The following is a 19,376-nucleotide window of genomic DNA, read 5'->3' as shown; positions in this document are numbered from 1 at the left end:
CTTAGTGTTTAGTGGCAAGCTACAGTAATGCAATGGCTTTCAGCAAGTGATACGTATGGGTTTAAAAAGTGAGCACTAACACTGTGAACAAGGCATTTTTAGGCAAAGGGATGGAGAAATGTGAGGGAAATGTCAAAGTATCCGATTACGGACGGGACAGATAAGGCAGAGTGAAGGTATTTTCTGAAAAATTTGGGATGTGTTGAGTTCATCAGGGGGATAGTGCTATAGATGTGTGTATCCAACTGAGAGAAACACAACCTGCTGTCCCCACGAATGTACATAAATACACACAAACACACACACACACAAATCACGGGGGTTGTACATATGAACTTCCACATTGTACACACAAACAAACACGCAACACACACTTTGGCGTAGCAGCGATGCAGAAACACTGAAAGAGAACACTGGTCAGGTGTAGGCTATGTGTGTGTTTGTGTGTGTGTGTGTGTGTGTGCACTTCGGCATGTGCATGGGTGTATGTAGGCGCATCTGCTGAACAAGGTCATCACAGATAAGTGAAACTGAAATTAAGACAAAAAAGCTGTGTGTAAAATGCATTTTAGTACGGCGAATTACAAGGAAAACTCAGGTTGATGGGAAAAGCACAACTAAACTGAAATTAAAACGTGTGTCTATGATGAAATAATTGAAATAAAGTTCAAATGAATCTGAATTGCTCTGTTTTAGTCTTTCAATCATTCCCCAGATTAACACGATGACCTTTACGCTCTTATGCCATGCTCAGGGTGGCAGGCTCATATTCTATAAACAACAGAAATTTGCCACAGACTATTCCCCATCCCAGGTTGCATTTCTTACAAAAAAAATATCATTTCACGGAACAAAAAAAAAAAAAAAAAAAAAATTGATAGTGAAAATTCAGAGGGACACTGACCCATATTTCAAGTTATAAGAGCATGTTTGGTCATTGATTAGCCACTGTTGGTATCCAAAGCGTATGATAAAGGACAAATCAGCATGACGTCATGGCAACAAGGCCGCAAGGATGTTTAGAAACTCCAGCGAGCTCAGGAAAGCAGGCCTGGGAGCCGCTACAGCTGTATTTGGACACTTCTCCTTTCAGGAGAGTGGAACTGATATAAAAAGCACCCTTGCCACCAAAATATAGAAACCAAAAAAAAAAAGATGTTTGAGTCATTTTGCTATCATTTTCCATTATTCGCACCACAGTAGTGTTGCTGTCGCCTTACCAACATTTGGATTAGTTCAGTGTGATGCAACAGGAAAGGTGTGATTTAAAATGAAATGTCAATGAACATCTTGGCAGCATTTATAGTTTAGGTCACTAAAGCCTGGAAGAAAATGCACTTAATGTAACACTAACACATGCCTAGGTCAAATTTTACCGTCAAGCCCCAAATGTAATTAATATTAGATTTACAATCAGTGTAACTTGGTAGCTGTCTTTTTACTTTACACTTTAATACAGTAGTGGTGATGCGGCTGAATGCTATTGTCAGCTATTGTCTGGCGTTAGATAATTTTAGGTAATAGATTACCAATTATGCTGTTTTACCCTGACATATGTCCAAATGTCCCTCTGGAGTTTCACTGTCCATAGTTTTGGTTATATTTGTGTGACCTGGTAAACATCTTTTTTTTTTTTTTTTTTTTTTTTTTTTTTTTGGTTTGTTTGTTGACAGGAACTGAGCTTCCCAAAGTGAGCGTGATGTAACTGCGTCATGGCCATCTCTATACCTGAGTCCTCTGGAAATCAACAAACATTATCAACACACTGAAACAGATGCACATCTAATGTGTGTGTCAGTTTGAAAAAAACAAAAAAAAAAACTAATGGAAACTGTGAAACTATAACAGCCCTGGAGTGTAGATCACAATGCACACAGCTGATGTGTGGGAAACATAAATATTTGACTGAGCATTACAGGGAAATTTGACTAGGATGGGTTCTGTGTGTGAGTGAGTGAGTGAGTGTGTGTGTGTGTGTGTGTGTGTATGTGTGTGTGTGTGTGTGTGTGTGTGTGTGCTTACTTTGGGTGTGGGACAGGAGGCGGTGGAGAGGCGAGAGGTGGCCTGGGCGCGGGGCGACTCCGAGGGCGTGGTGCTGAGAGAGGCCGTATCCCTGGGCAACACCTGCACACCCCGCGAGATAATGGAGTCTGGGATCTGAGATCACACACACACACAAACGCACGCCCATGCGCGCACACACAAACACACACACACACACACACAAACACACATGCGCGCACACACACACACATATGCAGATGCATGTGCATAGAAACACCATACACACCATAAACCCATATACAGGCAGGCAAACACACACAAACACACACGTATACAAATTCAGGATTGAGGTGTGCACATGTATAAGCACCGCACATACACACAGACATTACAAACCTGTATGCAGACACACACCCACTCACTCTCTCTCTCTCTCTCTCTCTCTCTCTCTCACACACACACACACACACACACTGATGCTAAGCAGGAGGAGGGAGGACAAACAGCAGAATATGTAGCGAAGCTCACAGACAAAAATATTCACTCCATCTCTAGTAGGCGTTTGCATTCTAAAGTAAAACAACCACACCCAGGTAACAGGACGGATGTGCATGAATGGCAACGACTTCAAGGGCAACACAATGAGGACAGTTAATGAGTGCCGAGATATAGGGGGCGGAGTCTTACCACCATCCATCTGTGATTGGACAATGAGGTGGGATGTTTACCCTGACAACTGAGCCGTAAAGCAGGGTCCAGTCTGCAGACAGGGTAGGACAAGATGATGGATATGGAGAGATACCGAATGTTACAAATGACCACATGATGTAGACATGCACAGACGCACGCAGGCACACACACACACACATGCTCCAGATTCAGATGTCAACCGTAGCTAAAGTTGCTACGTGTAGCATTTTTAAATGTCAAATGCCAATACGTCATGATCAGACTGACTGTGATATGTTGGTGTAATTACAATGAACGAATGTGACCGGGGTTGAGATAATCGATTGCCTCCATCTCACACCAGTGGTAATGTTAGTGCTCTAGACAACATTTCCCATATACCCTGCAGCTTCCTGCCGCAAAGATAATGTTGCTAATAAGGTGCTCATGCCATATTGTATTGTATCATAACTGTAAAAACGACCCTCCTACTCAGAAAAAAAACCCCAAAAAAACCAAAAAAACAAAAAACGTTCATGTCTTCTCAAATGCATTAACTGTCTCGGGACGTCTTTTCTTGCATCGCCATGAAAATTTGTGGAAAAGTCATGTTAGCTAGAGAATGAAGCCTAGCAATGTTAGTCACCCTACGATCATCCCTCTAGCACCACCTGCAGGCCGAGTGAGGCATCTGCTTTCATAAATAACACTTTTGTTGGATTATGGGTACTTGTAGTTATTATGTAGTACTTGAGCAGGAATTCGGGATTCATTTCTTTAAAAAACGACATTGAAATCAGTTAAACTTTACATTCTCATAGTTAATGGTAAGCAGTCCATTCACAGCTAATACAAGTGATTCAAAATAAATTCGCTATGTTCGGTAGGCTTTGGTAATGAATTGGATTTTAACTTTGACGGGTTCTAAAGTTCTCTCCCCGTTTGTTTCAGAAGATGAAAAACAATAAACTTGTTTTTGCCATCAACATTTTTCTTGTTCCAGCATCTGCTGTTACGAGAAGCTGTGGAAGCCTCAGTTCTGTTTGTGCTGGAAGAAAAGCTGCTCCTGCCCCGTGCCATAAAGCAAACTCCCTCTGTGCTGTAAAACAACACGGCAGATTTCATGCCAAATCAAAGCCGGTGCACTGGCTTGGACTTGGACTTGAGTAGATACTGACTTCCTCTGCAATGCTGTTGTTTGCTTGCTGTATTTATACTTATACTTCCAAAAATTAATGTAAACTAATATGCTACACATGGCACCTTTAACCCATTCTTGAATGGAATGCCTGAATGAAAATGAAGATACGACAAACAACTTGAAGTGGATGGAAATCCCAAAGAAGACTGCAAATGTGTCCCCCCAGCAAACCCTCTGCCTCCTCTCTCCTCTCCTTCCTGGTACCTTGGCGGCGATGGATGCAGCGGTGATGTGGGAGGAGGAGCTGTCCTCGGTGGACGCCACTCCACTGTCCTTTTTCTCCTCGTCCTCCTCCTCGCATTGCACGCCCTTGTCCTCTGTCTGGCGTCGCGGTGAGCTGTTGGGCGGCGGCGAGAGGGGCGGCGGCGGCGAAGGCAAGTCCTCCAGCTCGTCCGCCGCCTCCTTCACCTTCACCACGGCGTCCCGCAGCAGGTCGATGGCGTGGGGCAGCGCTGGCAGGATGAACTGGAAGCACTCCTAGAGCAGGAGGAGAAAGTGGAGAGGTAAATGGAGGGGTCAAGGCCGGGTGTAGGTATTGTAGGTGACCTGAGCAGGGGCGTGTCTCATGATTTCTCAGCAGTAATCTAATATTAATCAATAATAAATATACCACTGCTACTACTACTATTACTACTACTACTAGTACCGCTTCTGGTAATGATGAACTTGCAGTGAAAGGAGGGAAAAACAGAGATTTCTTCCTCTACCTCCCACCCTCAGCAGATCACAGCCCCCCCCTCTGGCCACAGCTGGTACTGACATACACTCGTTCCTCTCTCTTTCTCTCTCTCCGGTGTCTCTCTGTGTGTCAGTGTGCCTGCTCGGCTGGGCTAAACGCTCCATTCTCCTCACTCCCGAGACAAGAGCTAATCTGTGAAATTATTTATCTTCCTGTGTATTTTAAGCACTGAAAGGATACATTATTAATCGCCCCCACGCTTTACAGTATGTACACCGGCTCTGAGCGACTTTTAGAGCAACCTTTCCACATTTTAGCGTGTGCACATTACAGCCTAGATTTAATATGACGTCGCTAACCTTGATTTGACTGGATTAAAATCCCATGGTTGCACTGTAAGGATAACACACAGGCACTGTACACACACCCCCACTCACACACACAGACCCAAACACACACACACACAAAGCTGGAATAGCATCCTGTGCAAAAAATCCAAAAAGGAGACATGATAGAGCAGAAGGCCGCCTCAGACTAGGAGATGAAAGAGACTGAATCGGTGAATCTTGCTAGTCGAGTAGCCGCCCAGCCCTGCAAAGTAACCACCTCCTCTCTCTCTCTCTCTCTCTCTCACACACACACACACACACACACACACACACGCACAACCTTACCCAACGTGCATGCCCACCCCAAACAGCACACAGTAGACTATTTATGCCTCTCACTGGTGCGTTTGAAGCCCACATCTGAGTGTTTTGGGAAGGTGTGGAAGGGCGAGGTGCAGTTGGGATGGTGTGGGATAAGGGGGTGTATGAGGAGGGGGTGTTGGAAGCAAAGGAGTGAAGAAGGTGTCAGGAGCCTGGAGACATTCCTCCTTCCCGTTTCGTGCTTTTACTGCATGCCAGGGAAATTTTTTAGGTACGTCAGGAGTTTTTTTTTTTTTTCAGTTCCTATTTTCTGTTTTGTCCTGGAGGAGAGTAACTGTCAAGATCACTAAAGAGAAGAATCCCTGGAAATGCTGCCAGTGGATGAGAAAACATGAGCAAAAGGGATGGAAGAAGAGGGGAAGGCACTGTTGTTTTGAGGAAGGCGGGTGGGGGGAGGCGGGATACGCGAGGACGACAGAGGTTGACAGTGAGAAAAAGAAAGTGAGACACTGAGACAGGCACGGAGACAGAGACTGAGAGAGGGGATGAGATCTCGAGAGAGAGAGAGAGAGAGAGAGATTAAGAGAGACACAGAGTAAGAGAGAGACAGATACTGAGAGAGAGACACCAAAGTAGGACTGGGAAGACGGTGAGAGAGACGGAGAAAAGGAAATGGAGAGAGGGGTGAAAGGAAAATAGACACAGAGAGAGAGAAGGTAAGAAAGACAATAGGAGAGAAAACAAGAAACACAGAGAAGCCAATTTTTCCATTTCCATTTTAAGAATTGAGCTGACAGTCCCAGTGCAACAGCAGAACACGCTTCAATTCCTAGTTTGCAAAAAATTATGAGAGGAGTGCAAAAGTCAACGCCACAGTGGCCTTACGAAATTCCCATGACCACAGTAAGAACATATTAGAGCAAAGTGTTAAGACAAGAATTAGAATAAGAGCCAAAGACTGAAAAATACAGATTTTTTTTTTTTTTTCCCTTTTTGGAGAGCAATTAGAGTGAATGGAGATGGGATACAATTCAGTGGGGAGAGCTTTTTGTGAGGCACCTTTACAAAAACTATGACATTTCAGCCTGTGACAGACTATACCTAGGGACTCCGCTGCAGGGAACCCAATTACACCTGGTATTACATTCCAGTCTCTACAGAGATAAGGAAAAACACATGCTAATGCAAAGTGTAAATGCACACGGGGATCAGCCAGATCTCCAGAGGTGATCACATCTGAACCGGAGACAGCCAGGTGGAAACGTAATCCACACAGTGTGTTTGGTCTTTTACACATCTTTTAACAAGTGGATTTTATGCAGGATTTTTTTTTTCATCCCAGACAATCTGCTTGCAAAAAAAAAAAAAAAAAAAAAAAAAAAAACAAAGCAATGACACTGTTTACACATTCAACAACACTGGGAGAGGAATCTAGGAAATTGCAGCCGGTGTTGTTTTTTTCGGTGTATATCCACTTTTTATTTATGTTCCTTATTCAGTTGGCCTTTCGGATTCAGCGGTTCTTAATACACCAACTAATATGCCAAAGAGTTCGAGGGTTGCTTGGACAGAGACAGGTGGAATTTATTACAGTCGTGACTCATAGTCAGCACCGGAGGACGCAAGCATTCATAAATTCTGTGGCAGCTATTATTTGCTTTGGGACCACGACGACTCAGCACATGTGGGTCTGAGAACAAGCAGGCTTTTCGGTCAACCACACAGTGTTTTGATGACAATCGGTGGAAAGCCGAATTTTGTGTGTCATAACATTGCGCCTTGCACTGGTCGCAAATTAGCGGGTGACCCATTTACACCGATCAGAGCTAAAGTTACCTGCAACTGTTGTAAGGTTTAGAGTCTGAAACTGAAATGCCGGTTTAACCCGTTTACATTAAGCTAAAGTTGTAGAGATTTGAAGTAAATTTAAGAGGTATTGGTGAGAAAGCATTCGCCCATCGCAGTGAGGAGAAGGTAATCTCCATGAGTAGAAACATCGTCACTAAGGCCTCACCATGGGTTGATAGTTAGTCTCACAAAGTAGAAATGTCATCAACGGGGTGGTAATGTCATCACTGTGGGTAGAACTGTCATCACCGCAGGTACAAAAGTCATTTTTGTTGACAGAAACGTCTTAAGTGGATGAGAAAATCACTGCCACGGGACAGAAATGCTATCAGCATCGGTAGGAACTTGAGGATGATGTGTCTTTCCCATCTTTCCCAATCCCAATATGTTTCCTCCAGTCTCATCACGGTCCCTTCACTTTGGCCCCTGTCAATCCTGTCCACTTTTCCCACCAGTCCTGCTGCAGTCTCAATTATTTTCTGTTTGCAATCACTGCACTTCTAACCAAACAACCTTAAGGTCTGGTAACACATTTAATTTTAAAATTTCAAATGTTTATTGTAAAAGATGTTCAGGCTTTTGCACTGGACCTCCATGATGTGCACTGAAAATACATGTGTAACTTAATTCTTTCATATAGTAGCCTACATTATGCTCAAGATGTAGCCTACATCATAATAAACAATAGAGGCCAACAAGTCACCCTCAGCGTACCAGCAGGCCTATTTGGATGTAGCAAAAAGATGTAGGCGGGGAGCACATAAATGAAAGCATTTTACAGGATCCAAAAATGTATCAGAGGATAACTTCACAGATTTAAAAGCACTTTCAAAGGATTATAACATGACAGACATCGATTCTAGTAGCCTCTAGTAGAGCATCATCATGGCAACTAGAAACATCATTATGGTGTGTAGAAATCTGATATCAGTTCAAAACCATTTCTAAAGCCTAAAGTTTATTTATTTTTTTTTTCAACCATGCCATATCAAATGTGCTAAATATGTGCTAATTTGTTTGACATTGAATCAACATGCTGTAAGCCTGATGGGTGGGATGTGGCCTTCATTTTCATGTTACTATCCATCAAATACCTGCTTTGTGAACCTTAGGGTTGAACCAATATTTTGTAGAAAAAGAAAAAACACTGATATTGTTGGATTGAAGACGTCTTGTCCCCAAAATGACAAGGATTCAGTGCTTCCTTCAGACATTTATTCTTGCCAAGGTGGAAAAGCCTTTGAAATTCGGCCCGTGACACGTCAGCTCTCTATTGAAACCCAAACTAATGAACCTTTAAGGCAGGGTGAAACAATTTTCCTTGAAGGCTTTTACAGACTGCTGCCCCTGACGCTGTTGAGTGAAATCATATCCTCACCTCAATCACATCGGTGGGGTAAGAAACGATGAGCTGCCCCCCCCAGTTTTTATTAAAAGGCCCAAATTGTGCCAATTTATCATCATTTACAGGTCACATTTGAAGGAGGTCAGAAGGACAGACAAAGAGAGCGGGCTAAACGATGCATAGCCGACGCCCTGACATAACGGGGCTTCGTCCAGCTGGCGCGGCTGGAGTTCCCCCATATCTTTATGACAGGAAATCATCGTCATAAAAGTCCGCAATGGGCTGTTTGTGCCGTTAAGTTTAACTGGGGGTTGATGAGAGAGACACTAATATGGCAGCAGATGGGGGAGAGGTGGCGTAATTGATTAAAAGAAATACTAAAATCGATCAGGAGAAGCGGGCGCGTAACGAGATAGAGACAGATGTGCAGGTCAGCACAGCAGAGAGAGACAGATGGAGAGAGAGAAAGGCAGGGATAGAAGTGGGTGGATACACACACACACACACACACAAACACACATATGGCTTACACACAACCCAAGACTCATGCTCATACTGTACATACAAACATGCAGACCGACATATATACTGTAAAAGCAAACCAACATATGAACCTGTCTACCTTTGTACTTGCATACATTCATGCACGCGCGCACACACACACGCACACACACACACACACACACACACCTGGTGAAACTAAACTCTCAAAATAAGGATGACCTTTCGAAGTCATGCTTCTCGTTACAGCTCGGGGCTACTCCTGTCAGTACATCCAGGTCAAGGCCACCCATAGGTGCAGTATCCAAGGAGTAGGCCAGCGGTTTCTATGCATCCCACAATTCTTTGTGTTTATACAATGTGGTCAGTCAGAATGGCAAAGGGTCTTTTAGCCTGACGCAAATAAACTGCGATTTGCAAAACCTCACCACATGATGGAAAGTCTACTTTTCGTAAAAGTCCTACCGCTTTCAGAATTATTCAGGTATTTCCATCAGTTTGTTGTTTCTTGATCTATCATCTAACAACATGATTTTCTCATATTAATTTTCCAAATCCGTTAACTGCACTGGTCCAGGGAATGTCTGTCCTGCAGCTGCTGATAGGGTCCACAGGAGGAAGCTGATCTGGGTACAGCTGTTAGTGCTGCTTGGGACGTCCTACCTGGGAGCCTTTCTTGCTTCCTGGTAGGTTGATGATGAGCGTCTTCCCTCGGATGCCGCACACAGGTCTGTAACACACAGACACACACACACACACACAGACACAAATGCACAAATGAAGGAAGTGAGTGAGTGAAATTTGAGGAACAGAGAGCACAGAGAGAACAGTGTGTGATGTGTGATGTGTGTGTGTGTGTGTGCGTGTCTGACCTGGAAAGCATGCCTAGCGGTGTGACGTTGAGGGATCCCATCAGCATGGCCAAAGACATCCCTGGAGCCTCACGCTCTATCACCTCCTTAGTGGCCTGGAGGAGAAGATGGGAGAGGGGCATTAGAGCGAGCGTAGTTTGAATAGGAGCTGCACTGATGCCACTTTGGTTTGGAACGGTTCATTCTTTCCTGTTGTAGTTTTAGCAAACAATGCCACCAAACAGCCACACCTGCACAGCTGAAAATGCTACTATCAATCATCCCCCCGAGCAAAATGCAACACGCTTTATTACAAGAGATAACTTAACCCAAAGCGACCACAGAAAACAACAACAGCAAAACACAAGAGAGTTCAACAGTCGGTTTTGTGAAGTAAAAATTCCCAAGCAATGCCTATTCACCAGAGGGAATCTATTTCAAACCATTAATATCAACCCTGCAAAACTGACTTAGCTGTGAATGTGGAATGATGGCAGAGAAAAAGTGTGTTGCACTCCCCCGATTCCTGTTCAAGTAGCACAACCCGAGCCATATTCACAGCGATAGAGTTGCATGGTTTGTTCCAGGGCGAGCGTTGCCAGCTTGAAACTGACTTATAAAAATAATGCAATCCTCGTTGTAGGTTTGACGGGTGCAGTTGCTAAGAATTACGGGACTGGAGAGGAAAGCAGAACAGAGACCTGGCAAAGAAACACCAGCACTGAACTTGACCAGCTTACAGCTCTTTATCTCTCTCTATTACTGTTGTTATGATTGTTAGTAGTAGTAGTAACAGTTATTTTTATTTATTTTGCTGTGAATCAATTTTTATAAGGTCATGTTTCATGTAAGAGCCGGCAGGATGGATCGTGAGGTCCTCTGGGAGAAATGAGAGGGGCGATGTACTTCTGACTGGCAACAGGTCCTCATGCATGGAAAGCCTTGTCTAGCAAATGAAGTGAGGTCAAACCGAACATGTGGCTGAAAAGGCAAACAGACATTAGTGACTATGCATGGCGGCCTGTGTGATCGTTTCCTCCTCCAATGGCGACATGCTCCATTTCTTGTTGAACGCTGGGAAACCTTGGAGCGGCCGCGCGGCTTTTTATCAATCTGTCAAAAGCCTCCTGAGTGTGTGTCTGTGTTTAAACACCGACTCAAAACATTAGGGCCGCCCTTTTAATATTGATTTACAATTCCTCTCACACAATCCACGTCTCAATTGTCTCAAGGCTGAAAAATCCTTACTTGACCTCTCTCCTCCCTCTCATCTGCACCTCCCATTTGTGATTAAGGATGATTTAATAGTTGAAATCAATGCAGGATTACATCTTTCTCTTGGTCAGTCTATCTGAGCAAACATGTTGGTGTAGAACAGATGATGGCTGCCTGCGCCACTCTTGAAAACTTGTGTAAATATAGCACAAAAATGAAACCTGAGTAGCAGCTACCTGCATGTGAAAACGGGATCTAAATATCTTTCTAATGACTTTTAATATTTTTATCTTTCCTCTTTTATATTTTATCTTCTTATATCCCTTCTTCTTTTATTAAAACAGTGGGAAAACTGGGTGGGGGACAGAAGGGTTTGGTCGGATTTAATTCAGTTCCACCAGCAGGGACACATGCGAATTTCTGTGGTTGAACTCTTTGGCTGCTACACAATCTCAAAGCAACATTTGTGCACAGGATCATGCACTGCATATGTTTTTGTTTGTGCATGACGTGTGACTGTGTATGTTGGTGCATCTGTATTAGATGTGGCACGTTCCTGACAGATAGATAGCAGAGAAGATAGTGCCTTTCTCCTCCAGCTGTGTGTCGGGTGCCCTTGAGTTGAGTGACACTTCAAAAGCACCATTAGTGAGGGAGAGGAGAGAGAAAAGACTTCAAAGGAGAGCAGCCACTGATGAGCATCGTGGGCTAGGACTCAGGAGAGAGGGAGGGAGGGAGGGAGGTAGAGGAGAGACGACGAGAGGGGAAAGAGTGTGGGAGGGACTGGAGGGGGGAGAGAGAGAGAGAAACAAGAGGAGAGAAGGAGGGGCGAGGCCGTACTTCACCACAAAGTCACTTGCTGGAGGAAGAGGAATACAGTTTGTTTGTTTCAGCTCCTCTTACTGTACACGTGTGAGGTGTGTGCTCAAATGGAAGCAGCAAGATTTTATGAAATGGTCGAGGCGCAGGCGAGGAGATGGAGATGGGCTCATGCTGCGTTCAAAGGCCGGCGCCTGAAATCCCCAGTTGAAACGTATGACTTGTGTCCTCGGTGTGCTCCAGTGGTGCAGCCCAAAAAAAAAAAAACCCAAAAGAGGAAACATGGACGCCCTTGGGATTTGTGTTTTCCACCCGAGTAAAATGCCGTTTACCACACAAGCCAGTGCTATATCAATTAAATTGGCAACATCATCCCACAAGTTAGCAAAGTTACCATTTACCACACGGGTGTTTTGTCAAATGTAAGTCCATGCAATGTGGAACGCAGCACTTATTTGTGTTTGAGTGAGATAAAAATGTTTACAGTGTTTACATTTACAGTGTATGCCATGTTAGAGCTTCCAACTTGGAATTGGCTGATGAGTGTGAGGTGGCTAATCAGCATTTTTTTTAACACAATGGCAAAGTGAGCGACAAATTCCTATGAAAACAGTTTATAAACAATTTTGAACTGATACTAGGAAGCTATTCAGACCCAGATTCGCAAGATGAGGCTGCTGCTGTGGATGATCACAGATGTCAGTTTCATTTTAGACAGATTTTCAAACCTTATGGCCAGTATGACTGCCCCTTAAGATGTGGCAAAGGTGAGCAAGGAGGAGTGAGCAGGGTTAGTGCATGAGAGGAGAGGGTGATGTGTTGTGAGAGGGAGGAGCGTAGAATAGTAAAGAGTGAGGGAGGCCGCATCCAGTGGAAGGAGGGAAAGGAGGGAAGAGAGATAACGGAGGAAAATGAGCAAATCCCCTGACACCTTCAGCGAGCTGGTTAATCATGAAAGGAGGAGGAGGGGCTGCGTGTAAATAATGCCTTCATTGTGAGACAAGACACAGAAACATGCATGAATATTACAGGCCTACTTGAATGTTCATTTGCATGCGTGCGCTCACACCACACACACACACACACACAAATAGAGACACACCTATTTTTTGAGGAAATGAAAGTGTCAGCACGAAAATTCCACATAGTAACCTTGCACCAGGAAAACACAGCCTGATAGTACTTATATAATTGTAATTACACACACACACACACACACACACAAAAAGGGTAAAGTAAATGGAGAGATACAAATAACTGTGGATTAGCAGTCCTGGGGCTGTATGCATCAGGGGTGTGTACGCATAAAAATGATGCTGAGCAAAAATCTACGCAAAGGTCGGTATGTATCGAAGGGAAACTTGACGTGCGAAGGTGCGTACTGCTGCGCATACTCTGCAGGTGGCATACACAGATTTTCACAGAGAGTCTATTCGGGCAAAAAAGAGTCATGAGGCGAGATTACGCAGGAACAATTCCAATTTTTTTTTGTTGTTCTTACACTCAGTGTGATAGATTGTGTGTTATGTCCAAAAAAATTTCACAGCAAAATAAATGTTTCTGTGTTTTAAAATGTGTAGTTTGCCCAAGATCAGATATGAATATTCTATTGCTTATTTATTTATTTATGACAAAAATCGTGAAATTATGAGCTTTAATAAAAACTATCACTAAAATATTTCTTAATCTATTAAAAAAAAGTAATTTCTCAAGTAGCGCGATATTTTCACTCCCAGAGATGTGATGTCAAGTCCATGCCCTCTCCTTACGCAAAACAAATGTGATCGTAAACAACAAAACAAATGGGAGTGGATACGTGCGTGCTCAGGTGTGCACACGATTCCACACTGATTTCTCCACCACACAGTGATGCATGATGGGAAACAGGTGTGCGTGTCTTTTCATACATCAGATGAAAAAAACTCAGTATGGAGAAACTCACAACTGTGTGTAGGCATCCATTTAGTGCAGATGCTGCTCCACATGGCCCCAGGGAGCACGGAGCAACTAATTAGGACATTTCGCCAACATGTGGACTCATACCATGCCCAGGTAACTCTATGACCCAACACTCAATATCAGATTTGCCTTAAACCTTTAAACCAGTAATGACATCACATTTTATCTTTAAATGCTTGGCTAAATTTCAGTGTTTTTTGTTGCTTAATTTGAAGTAATTTCCTTTCTTTCTTCCTTTCTTTCTTTCTTTCTTTCTTTCTTTCTTTCTTTCTTTCTTTTAGTTTGCTATTTTTTTTAGTTATTTTCTTGTAACTTGTTACTCATTTCTTGCGAATTTTGAATCATCTCTTGTTAAGTTGCTCACTGTCCTCTTCCCATGCTTTTGCAGCAAATCAACTGAACCTGCCCAGGCCTCAGGGGGTTAACAGGACACAGTAACATGTGTGTTTGTTCATCCTACAGACACAGACACTGAGATCCGCTCGTCTGCAGCATGCAGGGTTGAATCAGATAGCAGGTATTATCAGTGACTACAGTGTGTACGTGTCTTCCGCCCTCTAGGAAGGTTGCTGTCGGCCAAGATTGATGAGGACCATTGATACTGCTCACAAGCACAACTCATCCCCTGCCAGCGTGTGTGTGTGTGTGTGTGTGTGTGTGTCTGTGAGACTAGTGAGTGACAGAGTACACGCAACAGAAATATAACAGTATACCTACAAAAAAAGGTAAAGGTTGATGAGATAACGTGTAAATGTGTGTGAGTATCTGCTATCACTGTCTACACAATTTCATGCATTCAGCCAAGTGCGTCCACAGTGTGTACGCTCTGTCTGTAAAGGTTACATGATTTATGTGAGCGTGTGAGTATGCCTGTTTCTTTCTTTTTCTTTCTTTCTTTCTTTGTTTTTTTTTTTTTTTTTTTTAAATATGTACATGGATATATGCTTTTATGCATATAAGCTGGACAACAAAAACTCAACACACCTTTTCAGATGTTTTAGTTTTTATTGCTTTGTGGACTGAAATGAATGTTGCCAGACCTCTTTAGGATATAAAAACCCATAAAATCAGTTAACAAAAAGCTATATATATCTGTCAGTGTATTTAAATGGAAAGGTAAGGCAGCAGTTAACCGATATATTGATTTGGCATCAGGTGTTGGGTAATGCATATGCATTTTTCTCTCTTACTGTGCATTTAAGTGTCTATTAAATTGTTTTGTGTGTTGTAAATTAATTGCCAAAACATTTAATTATCATCCTGTCAAAAATCCTTGTGCATGCACTGCTTTGGCATCAAAGTGACCAAATGTGAAATTTGGAATATGTTACCTTTGTACAAGATATTGAATAATGGCAGCTTTAATCCCAAAAGATGTTAAATGCCTGTGTTGCTGGAGCCCTGGCTAAACACCTTGGCTGTGTAAGTGTGCACACCCCTGATAATTAGGGGTTGTAACTGCTAATCACATTCGTAAGCATGAACATGGTTAATTTAATTTTGGAGCTGTCTCAAGGCAATACAAACTAGAAAATGTGAAAGTGCGCGTAAACCTTTGACCGCCTCTATATGTTTGGCCGTGGCCTCTTCTCCTCTGCCAGCCTAGCCTCCCCACTAGCAGCTTCCCTCCTGTTGTAGTTGATATCTAATCAGCAACAGAAACACTCCACACACCCATACTGACACCCGCCACCCATTGTCTCTCAAGTGCCTGCAAAAAGATCCCAGATTTAAAAAAAAAAAAAATTAAAAAAATAGTGAGTCAATGAGGACTTCTAACTTCTGCCTCTTTATTTCCCATGAGACCACAGGCCTAATTACGCTGTGTGTTAATCAGCACTGGAACAAACGTGAGTAATCAGCAAAAATTGGCCGTGGTCCTCTGAATGAAGCCCAGGCAACAACAGGAAGGGAAATCCTGCTAGATCTGCCCCTGCATGCTTTCTGTCTCCATGACACAAACAGTGTGTGTTTTAGACAGGTACAGTTACAATGCAGCTCTTGCACTGGTGAAACCTTTGCCCGCCTCTCCATCATCCCTGCTCACGGTTCACATCTCTCCCCCAGGCTTTTGCTTCCTTTTTGTCCCTCTGCCCTCTTCTTTGCTTACATAACCCTTTTTCTGAGCTTTTCCATCTTTTTGTCCAATCGCTGAAGGAAATTCATCCCAAAACTATACATTTTGTATCATAAAATTTCAACATCCATAGCCATTTTTAACTGTGGGGTGATGATTTGTAGGGACATTTATGCCAAGCTTAAGTCATCATTTATTCAACAAATGTTTCCTCATTTCTTCATCACTTTTTTTCTGATTCCTGAGAGCATGAAAACAACATTTGGATCATTTGGAAGAATTTCATTCATCATTCCCATTCTGATAAATTATAATGCAAAAAAAATAAAATAAATAAAATAAAAAAAATACATGCAGGAAGAGCGACTTCAGTTGATTATGGAGAGACGAGTGACTGCCACATTCTGATGACAAACATCAAAACCCACCTCTGGTGTGACGTCTCGTGGAGCGAAGCCGGTTCCCCCGGTGGTCAGGATGAGGTTAAGTTCTTTCTCATCACACCAATCCACCAGAGTCTCCTGTTGGTGCGCACACACACACACACACACACACACACACACTTAAAGTATACAAATACAAATACATAAATGATCACAGCAAACAGATTACAGCAGTAGCCTTCTTAACTGTAACTGTCAAAAATGAGGTAGAAAAAAAAAAAAAAACACTGACACTTCTGCAGCTGGGTCCTGGATATTTTTGAGATAATGAAGGACAATTTAACTTTTCTTCAGGTATCTTTTTTATTTATTTATTTATTTTTTAATTAAAAAAACAGATACAGAGAGACTTTACAGTGTAACACTGAGGAGAGATTATATAGTGGGATTACTTTGACAATGTATTTATCAACACTCCACTCAGACAGACAGACAGACAGACAGACAGATAGATAGATGTACCTTGATCTCGTCTATCTCGTCTGGCACTATCTTGTAGGCCACGATCATACCCCCCAACCTGAGAAAGAGAAAACGATAGCGAGAGACATTAGATCACAGACACAACCTTTCCAATATCAGATTCCAGAAAAGCTACTTCATGCATCATAAGGAAATCCTTTTTTTTCTCTGGGTGTCCTCCACCTGGGGATCAGAGGCCGGGATCAGCCACAGATCAGCAGCTGATAGGCATAAAGGTCTTGCTCAGGGACACTTCAGCAGAAACCCAAAACCTCCACTTGAACAAGAATCTCCTATTCACTACATCAGCCTGGCACTGAAAGTGGATCACCCTCGTGGATCAGTTGGCTAAGATGCTATAAAGTTGTGGTATCACAGGCTCAGTCATTCCATCTCTTTCACTGTCCAGTCTTTTCTGACCTTTGTGCTCAGTGTAATAAAGTGGACAATGCCGGAGAGAGAGAGAGAGAGAGAGAGAGAGAGAGAGAGAGAGAGAGAGAGAGAGAGAGAGAGAGAGAGAGAGAGAGAGAGAGAGAGAGAGAGAGAGATTCCAGGCTTGAACCCCAAAGCCAAAGCCTGACATACAAAACATCCTCTGGCCTCCAGCCTCACAACTGATGATGCTTTTAAAGAAACCTTTTGCCTTTCATTTCCAAAAAAGTAGGCCTTGGAGGGCAGAGTTGGGGGGGGGGGGGGGGGGGGGGGGGTAGAGGATAAATGATAAAGACATAGAGGATGGAGTGAAAGAGTGAGAGAAATGGAGAGGAGAGAGGTGAGAGATGTACAGTGGTGAGATTGAAAAGGGAGGGAGAAAGAGAGAGAGAGGTAGAGATGCAGTGAAAAGGGAGAGTAGTGAGAGAGAGAGGGAGAAAGAGAGAGAGAGAGAGAGAGAAAATGCCCTTGAACATCTCCTCCTGAAAGGATTTTCCACAGGACGGCCCACTGGAGAGGGAGTGCTGACAAGGACAGAGCTGCTGCTGCTGCTGCTGAGCACTGCTGAACAGCCATGGTGCCCTCCTGTGGCCACACCAGGTATCACACCCCAAAAACAACAACCCCGGGCTCAAGGTGAAGGCTCTGTGCAGACACCCCTTATGTAACCCTGGTTTTTATTTATTTATTTATTAAGGATTGCTATTTTTAGGAGACTACTGCATCATGTTTCCCCTCCACGTCAGCCGCTTAATGCCATGATATCCTCCCTTAGACAATACCGAGGAACTCCACAGCAGAGCATCCGCCGTCTATCTGCCATTCAGCGGACGCTTTTACCCACAATGCCTTGCTCTAATGCTGTGTGCTCCCCATCGAGCTGCACAGGGAATGGAACCGCAAAGCTTGGCAATGTTTAGAGTCCTTCTCCACACATTGAGTTACATAGAGTAATTCTGCGCCCTGGAAATATTCACCGAATCCATTGGCTCTGCTCAGCTTTTAAACCGAGCGAGAGAGAGAGAGAGGGGAGGGAGACACGCTGAGCAAGACAACACCAAATATTGCACCAAGCGTGCATGGAAATGATGCATGAAACTCAGAGGGAAGCTGTCTGCTTCCCAAAAAGGATGCACAGAACTCAGGGAAGGTTGTTTTCAAGTAGCACTTTATCATGAAACACTGTTCATGCAAAGATTACTCAGAGCTTTCACTAACTCATGCACCCACACATGACACACACACACACACACACACACGCATATACAGACCCACAAAGACCTCCTGACACTCCTGTGATAGCATGAGTGATTTCACAAGGGGTGCGGGTGGGGGGTGGAGGAGGGGGCATCTCTGTGGAGATGTGTGTGTTTGTTATGAGTGTGTTTATGTATGTGCGTGTGCATGCATTCATCTGTTTATATGTTTGTGTGTGTGTGTGTGTGTTACACCTCGGGAGAGTAAAGGAGCTGTCAGGACAAATCACCTCTCTTTCTCTCCTGGGGTTTTTATGCCTCTCTGTTTCAGCCCAAATGAAAATATGCTCAACACAAATAACTAGGGTTCCTTCCCACCGTTTCCTAGGCAACCCCTCCTGTCTGAAGCCTCTAGTTGCTGTGTTGTTCATCGTGAGTGTATGAGTGTGTGTGAGTGTATTTGTGTGCGCCAGTGAGTGTTTGTGTTTCCCTTTTTTCTTTTTTTTCTTTTTTTTGGGTAACGCACTATTGGGGATACCATTCTCATGCAAAGGGAGATGCATGCTGTTGAGTGGACACTTTTGAGTGTGTGCACATACGTGTGCATGTGTAATAGCTTTTGAGGCATGATTGTGTCGGTGTAAGGGAATTACATGCAGGTTTCTGCAAATGTGTCTGTGCAAGCATGACCATGTGTGCATGATGTGATTTTTTTTTTTTTTTTTTTTTTTTTGCATGACCATGTGTGTGCATTTATACTCGTATGTGCAAAGAGTGTCTGTGCATGTATGTCTACGTATATCTGTGTGTATGTATACATGCATATATGTGTGTGTGTGCGCATGTTGGTGTGTGTATATGTATAGAATGTGGAGGTGTACATGTGTTAATATGTATCTACAGTACATTTGCATTTGTGTGTATCTGTGTATGGGTAAATGTATCGTATGTATACTATGTATGTATGAATTTAAATTTATGAATGTACTGTAGCTGTAGGCATAATTATGTTGCCTTTGTGTATC

At 43.3% G+C, this 19,376-nt stretch overlaps 1 protein-coding gene across 2 annotated transcripts in view; it reads right to left on the bottom strand.

Annotated features, from left to right (window-relative positions):
* Positions 1 to 19,376, bottom strand: part of gphnb (gephyrin b) — a 100,099-nt gene that overhangs the window by 41,468 nt on the left and 39,255 nt on the right. For both annotated transcript variants that reach the window (XM_030047652.1, XM_030047653.1), the window contains exons 3-8: positions 16,724 to 16,781; positions 16,247 to 16,339; positions 9,770 to 9,864; positions 9,561 to 9,627; positions 4,079 to 4,351; positions 2,023 to 2,157 (exon numbers count right to left, since the gene is read on the bottom strand). In XM_030047652.1, coding sequence (XP_029903512.1) covers positions 2,023 to 2,157; positions 4,079 to 4,351; positions 9,561 to 9,627; positions 9,770 to 9,864; positions 16,247 to 16,339; positions 16,724 to 16,781 — 721 coding nt within the window. The remainder of the gene's footprint in view (positions 1 to 2,022; positions 2,158 to 4,078; positions 4,352 to 9,560; positions 9,628 to 9,769; positions 9,865 to 16,246; positions 16,340 to 16,723; positions 16,782 to 19,376) is intronic.

This window comes from Myripristis murdjan, chromosome 24 (genome assembly GCF_902150065.1).
Source record: "Myripristis murdjan chromosome 24, fMyrMur1.1, whole genome shotgun sequence".
NCBI classification, from domain to species: domain Eukaryota; kingdom Metazoa; phylum Chordata; class Actinopteri; order Holocentriformes; family Holocentridae; genus Myripristis; species Myripristis murdjan.
The sequence above is the reverse complement of the archived record's forward strand: the minus strand, read 5'-3'. Positions and strand labels throughout refer to the sequence as shown.